The sequence below is a fragment of the Hyperoodon ampullatus genome (genome assembly GCF_949752795.1).
Source record: "Hyperoodon ampullatus genome assembly, chromosome: 20".
NCBI lineage: Eukaryota > Metazoa > Chordata > Mammalia > Artiodactyla > Ziphiidae > Hyperoodon > Hyperoodon ampullatus.
Genome location: NC_136933.1, coordinates 8,460,691 through 8,473,225, shown reverse-complemented (window position 1 = coordinate 8,473,225; position 12,535 = coordinate 8,460,691). Strand labels below are relative to the sequence as shown.

The window sequence follows — 12,535 nt, the reverse complement described above, 5'->3', positions numbered from 1 at the left end:
CAAGACCTCAAGAATGAGGAAACCATGATAAAAAGGAGTGATGGTGATTACTGACTGAATTGAAAATAGAACAAAGACACGACCTAGGGAATTGTGGGTACAGACTAGAGCACACATGTACCATGTAAAAATAATAAAACCAATACAAATAATGGAGAGGTAGGCAGGGATGAGAGTGTCCTCACGTCCTCCACCTCCGTAGCACAGCTCACCTAAGGTTGAAACATAAGGTTTAAAAGTGTAAAGTTTCAGTTTTGAAATGTGATATTAAAAATAGGTAACAATTCAATATATTCACATTGGCCCATAATCCTTCATCTTTATTTCCCATCTGGGGCTGAGGGTCGATGCTAGCATGGTCCAGGGCAAGAGCAGGGTGGCCAGGTAGACCAGCAGGAGTGACAGGTCTTAGGAGTGGGGAGGGGTTTGAAGTACTAAAGCGGTACTTCCAAAGAGGGTGAGTTAAATGGGAAAGGGTTATTTAACTTACTGTGAAGGAGATTTCTAGGTTGAAATAAGTTTAGTTTCAGTTTGTAAAACATGTTGTACAAGGGTATGATGGAAGCCCTGTGCTAAGATGTTTACAGGACAGTATGGGGTTTTAGCTTAAAGCAAACTGTCCCAATCAACACTTCAACTCCTGGAAAAAAAAATATATACACGCATATATGTATATATATATATATTATAGTATATATATCATATATATGAGTTTTAAAATTGAAGTATAGTCGCTGTACAGTATTATATGTTACAGTGTACAATATCGTGATTCACAATTTTTAAAGGTTACACGCCATTTATAGTTATTATAAAATATTGGCTATATTCCCCGTGTTTTACAATATACCCTTGTAGCTTATTTTATATCTAATAGTTTGTACCTCTTACTCCCCTACCCCTATATTGCCCCTCCCCTTCCCTCTCCCCACTGGTAACCACGAGTTCTCTATATCTGTGAATCTGTTCATTCTTTGTTATATTCATTAGTTTGTTGTATTTTTTAGATTCCACATATGATATCATTCAGTATTTATCTTTCTCTGTCTGACTTATTTCACTTTGCATAATACCGTCCGAGTCCATCCATGTTGCTTCAAATGGCAGAATGTCATTCTATTTTATGGCTGAGTAGTATTTCATTGTATATATATACCACATCTTTTTCCATTCATCTGTTGTTGCATACTTAGGTTCCTTCCCTATCTTGGCAATTGTAAATAATGCTGCTATGAACATTGGGTTGCATGTATCTTTTTGAATTAGTGTTTTTAGTTTTTTTTTTTCAGATATATATCCAGGAGTGGAATTGCTGGGTCATATAGTTGTTCTATTTTTAATTTTTTGAGGAACCTCCATACTGTTTTCTACAGTGGCAGTACCAATTTACATTCCCACCAACAGTGTAGGAGGATTCCACTTTCTCCACATCCTCACCAACATTTGTCATTGGTGTTCTTTTTGATGATGGCTGTTCTGACAGGTGTGAGATGACATCTCATTGTGGTTAGGATTTGCACTTGATTTGCAACATGATTAATGATGTTGAGCATCTTTTAATGTGCCTGTTGGCCATCTGCATGTCCTCTTTGGAAAAATGTCTATTCAGGTCTTTGGCCCATTTTTTAATTGTTTTTTTTGTTTGTTTTTTTTGATGTTGAGTTGTAGGAACTGTTTATATATTTTGGATATTGACCCCTCATCAGTCATATCATTTGCAAATATTTTCTCCCATTCAGTAAGTTGTCTTTTCATCTTGTAGATGGTCTCCTTCACTATGCAAAAGCTTTTAAGTTTAATTAGGTCCCATTTGTTTATTTTTATTTCCTTTGCTTTAGGAGACAGATCCAAAAAACTATTGCTTTGATTTATGTCAAAGAGTGTTCTGCCTATGTTTTCCTCTAGGAGTTTTATCTGTGTGATTTAAACTTGGTTTTCTTACAGTACAGTAGTCTTAGAAAGCAGTAAAGGCTCCAGATCCGTGGAAGCTGATTAGTAGACTTTGCAACCAAATCTACTACCAGCCCTGAGAGTTAAGTATAGACATGCAATCTCCTTATTTGGGAGTGGAGTATTAGAGGAGCCCACACTCTTCACCTACTCATCCAACTTAAGAAAGAGGCAGCAGTTGGCACACCACTTTAAAAAAGTGATCAAATGCCTAAGCAAAGTACATTATTTCTAGTTTTCATTCTGGTTCTTAGCAACAAAACAAAAAACCTACTTTCCCTAGCCATCTCTAGCATTTTACCATCTCTCGTGGAAAAATGGAAATGGAAAACATCTAGGAAATAAGTACTATTTTGGGAAAAAATGTCTAAAAATGGAAACGTAAAGGAAATTTTGTATACTATATAATTAATGTTTGTTATATATCATAACAAATGATATATATGTATAAATTTATATATATATTCTATAAAGTATAATGCCATTGCCTAAGTTACTCTTTTTGTTTAAGGTAAAAAAAAAATCGGATAAACCTAGGTTTCTTAAAATGTGAAGACTTAGGGGGAAAATCAGAGGAAGATTTTTCCAGAGTTTCTTTTTTTTTTTTAATTGAAGTATAGTTTATGTACAATATTATATGTTACAGGTGTACAATATAGTGATTCAGTTTTTAAAGGTTATACTCTGTTTAGAGTTACTATAAAATATAGGCTATATTTCGCATATTGTACAGTATATCCTTGTAGCTTATTTCAGAGTTTCTTTTTTATCACTGAAAAGGTTTTTGCAGGGAGGGAGGAAAGTAATCTGGAAAACTTGTTTGCTCTTCCTGAGACTCCAGCATTCACGCTCTTATGCTCACTGAGATGAAGCCAATTTAAGTACTGCTTTCCTTCATGATGATCCTGATCTGGTGTAAAATGAGGGTGAATAATAATTGCTCAGTCTGACAGCCTCTGAACCCCGTGGCTCCAGGATGGGAGGATGTGCCCACAGGAAAAGAGATGTTGTCAGCCATTCCCCCCATTGAGCATCTCCACTGTGGGCTTAAGATACACACCCCTCAGATTTGAGCAGTAATCACCATGAAGGGAAACAAGACTTCACAATTACTACCCACAATTTGCAAACTGTTCACAGTGACCTGGGAATCATTTACTCTTTTCATTTGGATTGAATTAAATGAAACAAATCGAAAGCTGTGCTTATTCTTTATAAATTTTTCCTTGGATTCCATTCAGAGACCTTTCCTGAGTCCTCTCTCTTTGGACAGGTGGAAAATTCTGGTGATCCCTGGCTCAAAGGTAGAAATTCACAGAATATTTCATACTTTGAGTCCATTTACCTGGTCATGGCAACGACGTCAACTGTCGGCTTTGGAGATGTGGTGGCCAAGACATCCCTAGGACGGACCTTCATCATGTTCTTCACCCTGGGGAGTTTGGTGAAGAATATTTTTATATCTTTTGAATATTGCTACATAAACCAAAAACATTTGGTTAATGGTGAGAAACAAAGGGATGTAGGTTTGAGAGTGAATGTTGCATTATTCAGAGTGGGTGTCAAATGAAAATGAAGAGATATGTGAACCCCATATTTTCCAAATTGCATCCCCTGGAGCACATGATGTAATTGTTCGATTTCCAGGGATGAGGGTGGTAGACAAAGGAGAGCAGACTTTCCTAATTAGCCTCTGCATTGATTTGAGCAACCGCATCTTCCTTCATCTTTTGCCCATCGGATTATAGTCTTTCTTCCAAAGAGGAAGGGGATTTGAGATTTGATCTGCAGGAAATTGTGTTCTTTCCAGCCCAAATGAGTAAACTCTCTCTAAACCAGCACTTTACTACACAGATAAGTGAACATCTGTGCTTGGTTCACGAGTGTGTCAAGGACAAAGGAAGCCTCCTTTTCTTTTAGTGACTTTAATGGGAATTCCTTAATGACCATCACCGAGTTCTCCACTCTACCTTTCTGATATCCCCCTGTCCATGTCATTGTTACATCCCCTCATTTCTGTCATTTTCCCTTAAACCTACTCTGTCCCATATGCTTTATTTTTTCCCCAAGTTCCAAATAGTATCAAGTGAAAGAGTCAGAAGGGCAGTTAGAAGTGATGACAGGACAAAATGGGTGGGGAGGTTGCCTTACTGCTTGTCTTTGCTTTCATCTTTTTGAAGGATGAAAAGCATTTTATTAAATTTTAACCAAATCCAAAGCCTGAAGTAAGGAAGAAAATTGGTCTCCCTTTAAAAGCACAGTTCCCAGTCATGCCCTTCTTAGAAGAGAGAAAGTTTTACGTACCTGCTTTCTCCTTTGTAATCTTGGAATTTTGGAGTATCCTTGGAAGTAATGAGACCTCAGGTTTTATCTGCCGATCATTTTAGGTTCTGTTTGCGAACTACGTCCCTGAAATGGTGGAGCTTTTTGGTAACAAGAGGAAGTACACCAGTTCCTATGAAGTGGTCAAAGGAAAGAAGTAAGTAGCTTTCAGGTATAATTTCTACAGTTTGAGGTATTCTACTAAGTCACTCTCCCTTTTGAAACACTATTGCCTGGCCTAGGTGGATATGTTGGCAAGGTCCTCATTCACTAAAGAGGGCCATGCTGGAATAAATACCATGAGAAGATATTTGCTACTTGATACACACTACCATCTACATGCTCATAAGAGGATTCAATAAACTAGAATGACAGATATGTTGTCATTCGGTGTCACATGCTGATTGTGCCAGTATTTGTACATTCCTTATCTCAGACTGTTCTCTTATATCCATTACTGATTGTCTTACTCATTTTAACCATGTGGTTGACTCATGGCTAACTTTACATAATGGATCAAATTAAAGTCACAGTTCGAATTTAAAATAATTCAATTCAGTTGTCTTAGCCCAACTCCCCTAAAGCTCACCCATGGGAAGAGGTTTGCTAGAGGGAGGAGGGGTTTCAGCCTGTCCTCCAGTCCTTCACAGATCACCTGTTCTGTCCACGCCACAGCTGTTTGTTCCCAGGAGCGAAGTGGATTTGGAGTTGTTTTTACTCTGCTTCTCTGTGGATATATGTTACCTCCATTGCCATTATGATCTTTCCTACCTAAGAAGAAAATAAGGAATTGGAAATCTTAAATTCAAAGCGATTCTTTTTTATTTAGTCTCTTACCTGCTGTAGAGGAAAGAGGCGCAGTGGAGATAAACTCCTTTGGAGTGATGTCTTAGCACAGTTGGATAAAAACCAACATTGATCCAGGAGTATGAAGAGGAAGGTAACAAAATGAAGTGAATGAAAAACAAATATTGGAAACAATGAAATAAGCTAGATAAGCCGAAGTCTAACCCAGTTCATCTCACACATGCTAAATAGGCCAATAAGGTCTGGAAAATATAAGGTTAACTTAGGCTAAAATTACGCTTTCAGTTTTCTTACATGACTAATGGGAAGAAAATAGCTTCTTTATGTATATGAAGCCTAAGGAAATTGACAGCTCTTTTTCACCATAGAAGTTACATGCATAGATTTGTGGACCTGTGCTAGATGCCTCTCCATTGGACTCACTTTTTTTGTGAGTACTAGATAATTTTAGATGCAGAAGATAAACCAGAATAACCTAGATTCTGGTGCTACCTCAGCCATAGTATTTGACTGTGGGAAAATCAGTGAGCCATTCCGAGCTCAGTCGTTCCTCAGTGAAAAAAGATGACACCAGCCAATCAGGAGTCAAGTGGCAAATCAAGTGAAATTAACACACATGCAACTCCATTATTAATTATAAATAACCGAGAAAAATCTAGCAGTTACGATAGTTATCCTTAAATGCCTGAAAACCTATGTGTAATTTAAATGTGTGGAATCATTCCCTACAGAAATCTTATGCTCCTTTTGTATATTGGAGATGCAGTCCTTGGTGTTTCTAAGTTTAAAATCTAGGTGGAACAAATACCAACTTTTTTTTCTTAACATTTTTATTGGAGTATAATTGATTTACAATGTTGTGTTAGTTTCTGCTGTATAACAAAGTGAATCAGCTATATGTATACATATATCCCCATATCTCCTCCCTCTTGCATCTCCTTCCCACCCTCTAGGTGGACACAAAGCACTGAGCTGATCTCCCTGTGCTATGCAGCTGCTTCCCACTAGCTATCTATTTTACGTTTGGTAGTGTATATATGTCCATGCCACTCTCACTTCGCCCCAGCTTCCTCTTCCCCCTCCCCATGTCCTCAAATCCATTCTCTACGTCAGCATCTTTATTCCTATCCTGCCCCTAGGCTCTCTATGACCTCTTTTTTTTTTAGATTCCATATATATGTGTTAGCATACAGTATTTGTTTTTCTCTTTCTGACTTACACACTTCCTAACACCATACACAAAAGTAAACTCAAAATGGATTAAAGCCCTAAATGTAAGGCCAGACACTATAAAACTCTTAGAGGAAAACATAGGCAGAACACTCTATGACATAAATCACAGCAAGATCCCTTTTGACCCACCTCCTAGAGAAATGGAAATAAAAATAAACAAATGGGACCTAATGAAACTTAAAACCTTTTGCACAGCAAAGGAAACCATAAACAAGACGAAAAGACAACCCTCAGAATGGGAGAAAATATTTGCAAACAAAGCAACTGACAAAGGATTAATCTCCAAAATATACAAGCAGCATACATGCAGCTCAATATCAAAAACACAAACAACCCAATCCAAAAATGGGCAGAAGACCTAAATAGACATTTCTCCAAAGATGATACAGATTGCCAACAAACACGTGAAAAAATGCTCAGTATCACTAATCATTAGAGAAATGCAAATCAAAACTACAATGAGGTATCAAATATCAACTTTTATTTCAAATTAAGTTTAAGCTAATTGTCCATCTCTAAATCTAGACAGGAAGATACTTCTGTTCCTGGGATGATCCACCTCCCATGTTTTCACTTTCTAGGTTCATTGTGGTCTGTGGAAACATCACTGTGGACAGTGTGACGGCTTTCCTGAGGAATTTTCTCTGCCATAAGGCAGGGGAGATCACTACTGAGATTGTTTTCCTGGGAGAGTAAGTGTATCTATATGACCCGTGGGCAGGGAATACTTGAAATATGTGTGAATATTTGTAATGGAAGAAAATTGCCCTTGTGGTATTAATTTTTAAAATTCGGAAACAATAAGCAGTAAGTAAGGAAAAAGCAGTTCATGACCAGAGTTAACCTCTGAAAATATGTCTTGCCAGATGTTTTTCCCAGTGAAACACTGGGAAATGCCTATTTAATACAAAAAGAGTTTTAAGTAGGCAACGTAGTTTTTAAGTTCTATTTTACAATTTTGGTTCCTAATGAGATTGAGCAATTTTTGTGTGTTTTGATGGTTTGTGTTTTTTTTGAAATGGCTCTTCATTTCTTTTATCCTCTTTTCTATGAGGAGGGTCCTCTGTTACTTTGCTGACTTTTAAGCCTCATTATATTTTTATATTAGCTGCTTTGTGTCATATGTTGTAAATATTTTTTTTCCTCTCCCTTTGCTTTTTAACTTTTTTGCATGCTTTTGTTGTAAATCGAATACAGAAGCATCCGATTTACATGGACTCTAATCCATCAGCTCTTTCCTTTTGGCTTTCTGCTTTTCTGACATGCTAGACCCCTCTGTCCTAGAATTAAGTAACTATCTCTCTAGCATTTTTAGTTTTTCATATTGCAATGTTTTATATTTAAGCTCTCTGGAATTGACTTTGTGTAATGTGTAGGGAACTAACTTCTTTATTTTTTTCCAAATGGTCAATCCATTAACCAGACATCACTCACTAAATAAGTCACCCAGATATGAAATGACATTTTGATTTTATCCAGGATTGCCTATCGGATCACCTCGGCCTTCACACATTTCATAGTTGAACACTGTACTCTCTTTACATTCTGACACCTTCAACCCACCGTTACTTGGGCTCTCAGGTGTGAGATAACCAGTAAGCATTTTGAGTTTCTTTATGGTGCTGTTGACAGACAGCCAGGAGTTCTGCTTCAGGATCATTGTCATGCCTGTCTTTTCAATAATTTGTGTATTACTTGAATCTTCACTTAAAAAATAGTAAAAAAAAAAAAAAAAAAAAGGGCTTCCCTAGTGGCGCAGTGGTTGAGAGTCCGCCTGCCGATGCAGGGGACACGGGTTCGTGCCCCGGTCCGGGAAGATCCCACATGCCGCGGAGCGGCTGGGCCTGTGAGCCATGGCCACTGAGCCTGCGCGTCCGGAGCCTGCGCTCCGTAACGGGAGAGGCCACAACAGTGAGAGGCCCGCGTACCGCAAAAAAGAAAAAAAAAAAAAAGTGCTAAAACCAGTGATAAGAGGCTAATAATTGTAACCCAGCTGAGACAAAGAGGAAGTCATTAAATGTGTGGAAAGTAACTTCTTTTATCTGCTGATGTATTTTCATAGACTAATGTAGGTTATTGTAGGTACTCGTCAAGGTAATGAATGAAATTTCTTAAATGGTACAAAATGTTGGAAGTGCCTATCTAGAATTTTGTCAATTACATCTATACTCTGAAGACTCCAAAATTGATGTCCCCCACTAGACATTCTCTGTGGCTTCATAGTCACACAACTAATTGCTTACTGGGTATTTCCACCCCAGCGTTTCAAAGGCCCCTCAGACTCAACATTTTCAAAAGTAAACTCATGATTTAATGTCCAACTTTTCCATCTCACAAGGCAAATTAAAAAATTAAAAACTAAAAAACAAGAAGGAAAGGAAACAGCTTTTCCTGTCTCAGCAAGTGGGACCTCATCAATGCCGGTCCTTAAAACAGAAAACTAGGCGTTGTCTTTGACTTTACTGTCTCCCTCAAACCCTGTGTACACGTTCATCATCAATTGCATCTCCTACATAAATCCTAATTCTACCATTTTGTCTCCACTCTCACAACCCTGTTCAAAGTTCCTATCTTGTCTCTCCTGAACTTCTGTAAAGGCTACTTTATTGATCTGTTCTTTCTGCTCAGAAGCTCTTCTGCTTTATGTGACTGATTTATTTTCATCTCCCAGCACGCAGAGTCCTTCCCTGGCCAACTTATCTAAATTAATGTCTTCTAATCCTCCTATCTCATCACTCCATTTATTTGCTTTAAAGCAATTATCACAGTCTGTGATTGTGGTGGATTTTCCTTTGGTGCAGAGGTTCACATTACCTTTCCTTACTGTACATTCGTGCTGCTCCTCTCAATAAACCTGTGCTGGCCTTTGACTTAACTTGAGAAATAAAATTCAGCAGAGGGAAGACTGTGGTAGATTGTTTTTTAAAAGATGGCTACCAGAAACCCCTTCCAAACCTAGGTAACTGATATAGAAATTGATACTTTTCTTTCTTTGGTTACTTGCTTATTATTTAAAGCAAAACAGTATCCAAGATATTATATTATAAAATGTCATAAAGGTAAAATATTAATTTATGTTTCTATAATTCAGGATAACTAGTAGCATGCAACAAAAACTAACTATGGCTAAATTAACAGAAAAAAATTGATATTATGTAGCTCTCGAAACATCCAGAAGAGCCAGATAACTAGGCTTAGAGAATATACAACAATGAATAATGATGAGATATTTATTTCCTTGAGTAGTTTGTATTGTTATTGTGCCTGAGTGGGTACATAAATATTGATTTATTATTCTTTATATTGAATGCATACATCCTATACACTTTGTATATGTGCAATTTTTCACAATCAGATGAAAAGATGAAAACTTTCTAGAGTTGAAAAAAAGATACCAGTTCTCAGACTGCAAAGGTACAATAATGCTGATCAGGATAAATGAAAATCATGTACACACAGGCACGTTGTCATAACATGTAAGGCAGGGGTCCTCAACCCACCTGTCCGCAGCCTGTTAGGAACCGGGCCGCACAGCAGGAGGTGAGTGGCAGGCGAACGAGCGAAGCTTCATCTGCCGCTCCCCATCGCTCACATTACTACCTAAACCATCCACCGCCCCACCTCCCATCCATGGAAAAATTGTCTTCCATGAAACCGGTCCCTGGTGCCCAAAAGGTTGGGGACCGCTGCTGTAAGGGTCACCTAATTCAGCAGTTGTTGAGGGATGGGTCAGATCCGTGTAGGAATCCAGAAGATAGTACTATTCCGGAAAGTAATACATGAACATAACTTACACATCAAATAGCAAAATACTTACCACCAAATCTTTAACCCCTTCCTATGTTTCCAGTCTCACTGCTCAGAGGTAACTATTTCTTCTAAGTTTAAATCTATGTTTTATCACTCTTCTGACTCCTCAGTTGTACACAGTATTTATTCATCACCTGATATTTTGCAGATGTATATTATTCAGCCCTCTTCACCACTTTCCCTTCTTCAGTTGTTCCATTATAGTTATCCTAATTTGTAATTACAGCGACAGTGTTTATATCATCATGGCTAATAAATGTTGGTCTTTGATAACAGTATATTTCCTCAAATTTTCTTCCAGTACTTAATGATCGCCTCCTTTTTATATGTCTATCATTAAATATTTTCCAATAGATATATCACATACATAGCAATAAATGTTTTCTAACGTTTTCAACATTAAACAATCTCATAAGAACAAAAGTTGAGTGAAAAATTCCCAGGAGTTGCACAGGAGTCACTGGAGCATAGAAAAAATATCTTAGAACTTACATTTATTTTTAAAATAGCAAGGTAATAATTAAGCAGCATGTTTAAAACTCTTTATCCCAAATTATAACTCAGAAAGAAAATTACATAGAATTACAGTATACATTCAAATGAATTACTATGAAGTGAACACCCATGTAACCACCACCCAAATCAAGATATATTCTATTGCCAGCACCCCAGGAAAACCCTCCCCAATTATAACCCAATCTTTAGTCCCTAGAGATAATTATGATCTTGACTTTATATCTTACATTTATTAATTGTCCTATTTCCTATGTTTATTTAGAATATTTAAGTTTTTCCTGTTTTTAAACTCACATAAGTGGAATATAAATTTATTTAGTTCAATATTGTGTTTGTAAGATTCATCCTTGTTGCAGCTGGATGTAGCCGTACCTATTCATTTTCATTACTGTGTAGTAGAGCATTCCATTATATAAATACACTACAATTTTTCTTAATCCATTCTACTGTTGGTTGACATTTCTCCTCTATTTTGGCTATTATGAAGAATGTTGCTTTGAAAATTCTTATATATGTGTCCTGCTCCCAGGCATTAAATTTCAGGGTAGTAAATCTTCCTGTAACAGAACTGTCAGTCATTCAAAATGTTTTTTCTGGTCTGCACTTCCACCAGCAGCACTGAGAGCTCCTTTTACCATATACAGCCTTACTACCGCTTGGAAATGTAGCTTCCCATCCTATCTAACACTTAGAAACGTCAGTCTTTTTAGTTTTAGCCGTTCTTTGGAATAGTGTTTTGCAAGACAGTGTATCTTATTGTGGTTTATAATCTCATTTTTCTGGTTAGTAATGAGGCCAAGCATATATTCATATGTATAAGGCATTTGGGTTCCCTCTTATGAAATGGCTGTTATCTTGCCCATTTTTTAAATTAGAATATAGTTGATTTACAACGTTGTGTTAGTTTCTGGTATACAGAAGGTGATTTAATATATACATATTCTTCTTCCTATTATTTTCTATTATGCTTCTTTTTGCCCATTTTTATCCTAAATTAAGTGCAGATCTGCCAGTGACAAGCTCTTTTTTTTTTTTTTTTTTAATGTAAGGACATCTATTTTCTTTTTTTTTTTTTTTTGTGATACGCAGGCCTCTCACTGTTGTGGCCTCTCCCATTGCGGAGCACAGGCTCCAGACGCATAGGCTCAGCGGCCATGGCTCCCGGGCCCAGCCACTCCACAGCATGTGGGATCCTCCTGGACCAGGGCACGAACCCGTGTCCGCTGCATTGGCAGGTGGACTCTCAGCCACTGCGCCACCAGGGAAGCCCCTTCTTTTCATTCTTGAAAGATGATTTTATGGATATAGAGTTCTAAGCTGCCACATTTTATCCTTAAGAACCATGAAAGTATTATTCTGTTCATTTCTGGCTTTTGTTTTTGCTATTAAGAAGTCTGTTAAACTATCTTCTTTCATGAATTATCTTCTTAAAAAAATTATGTGTTGTACTTAATGTGAAAGTATGTTATACATTTACTATGATGTGTGTAGTTTTGAATTTCTGATAATTTATTGTGCTTAGTATTCATGAGTCTTTCTGAGTCTCCAGGTTGGTGTTTTCCACCATTTCTGGAAGATTTTCAATTATTTCTTCAAATATTGCCCTTATCACTATGTTCTTTCTCCTCCTTTTCTGGGAATTCGATTATAAGAATGTTAGTCCTTTTTTTTACTGTGCCAAATATATTTCTTACCCTCTGTTTTGTATTTCTCCTCTTTTTTGTGTCTCTATATTACATTCTGGATACTTTATTCTGATCTACCTTCCAAGTTCCTACTTCTCTCTTTATCTGTGTTTAATCTATTTACAAACTCATTCATTAAGTTTTTAATTTGAGTTATTGTATTTTTCAGTTCCAGAATTTATATTTGGTTCTTTATCAAATATTCTCTGTTT

The 12,535-nt window shown here is 37.0% G+C and overlaps 1 protein-coding gene across 1 annotated transcript in view; it reads left to right on the top strand.

Annotated features, from left to right (window-relative positions):
• Positions 1-12,535, top strand: part of KCNU1 (potassium calcium-activated channel subfamily U member 1) — a gene marked incomplete at both ends in the record, with an annotated part of 136,943 nt that overhangs the window by 23,368 nt on the left and 101,040 nt on the right. Inside the window, 3 exons of the mRNA XM_079726827.1 lie at positions 3,224-3,394; positions 4,338-4,429; positions 6,894-7,004. Coding sequence (XP_079582953.1) covers positions 3,224-3,394; positions 4,338-4,429; positions 6,894-7,004 — 374 coding nt within the window. The remainder of the gene's footprint in view (positions 1-3,223; positions 3,395-4,337; positions 4,430-6,893; positions 7,005-12,535) is intronic.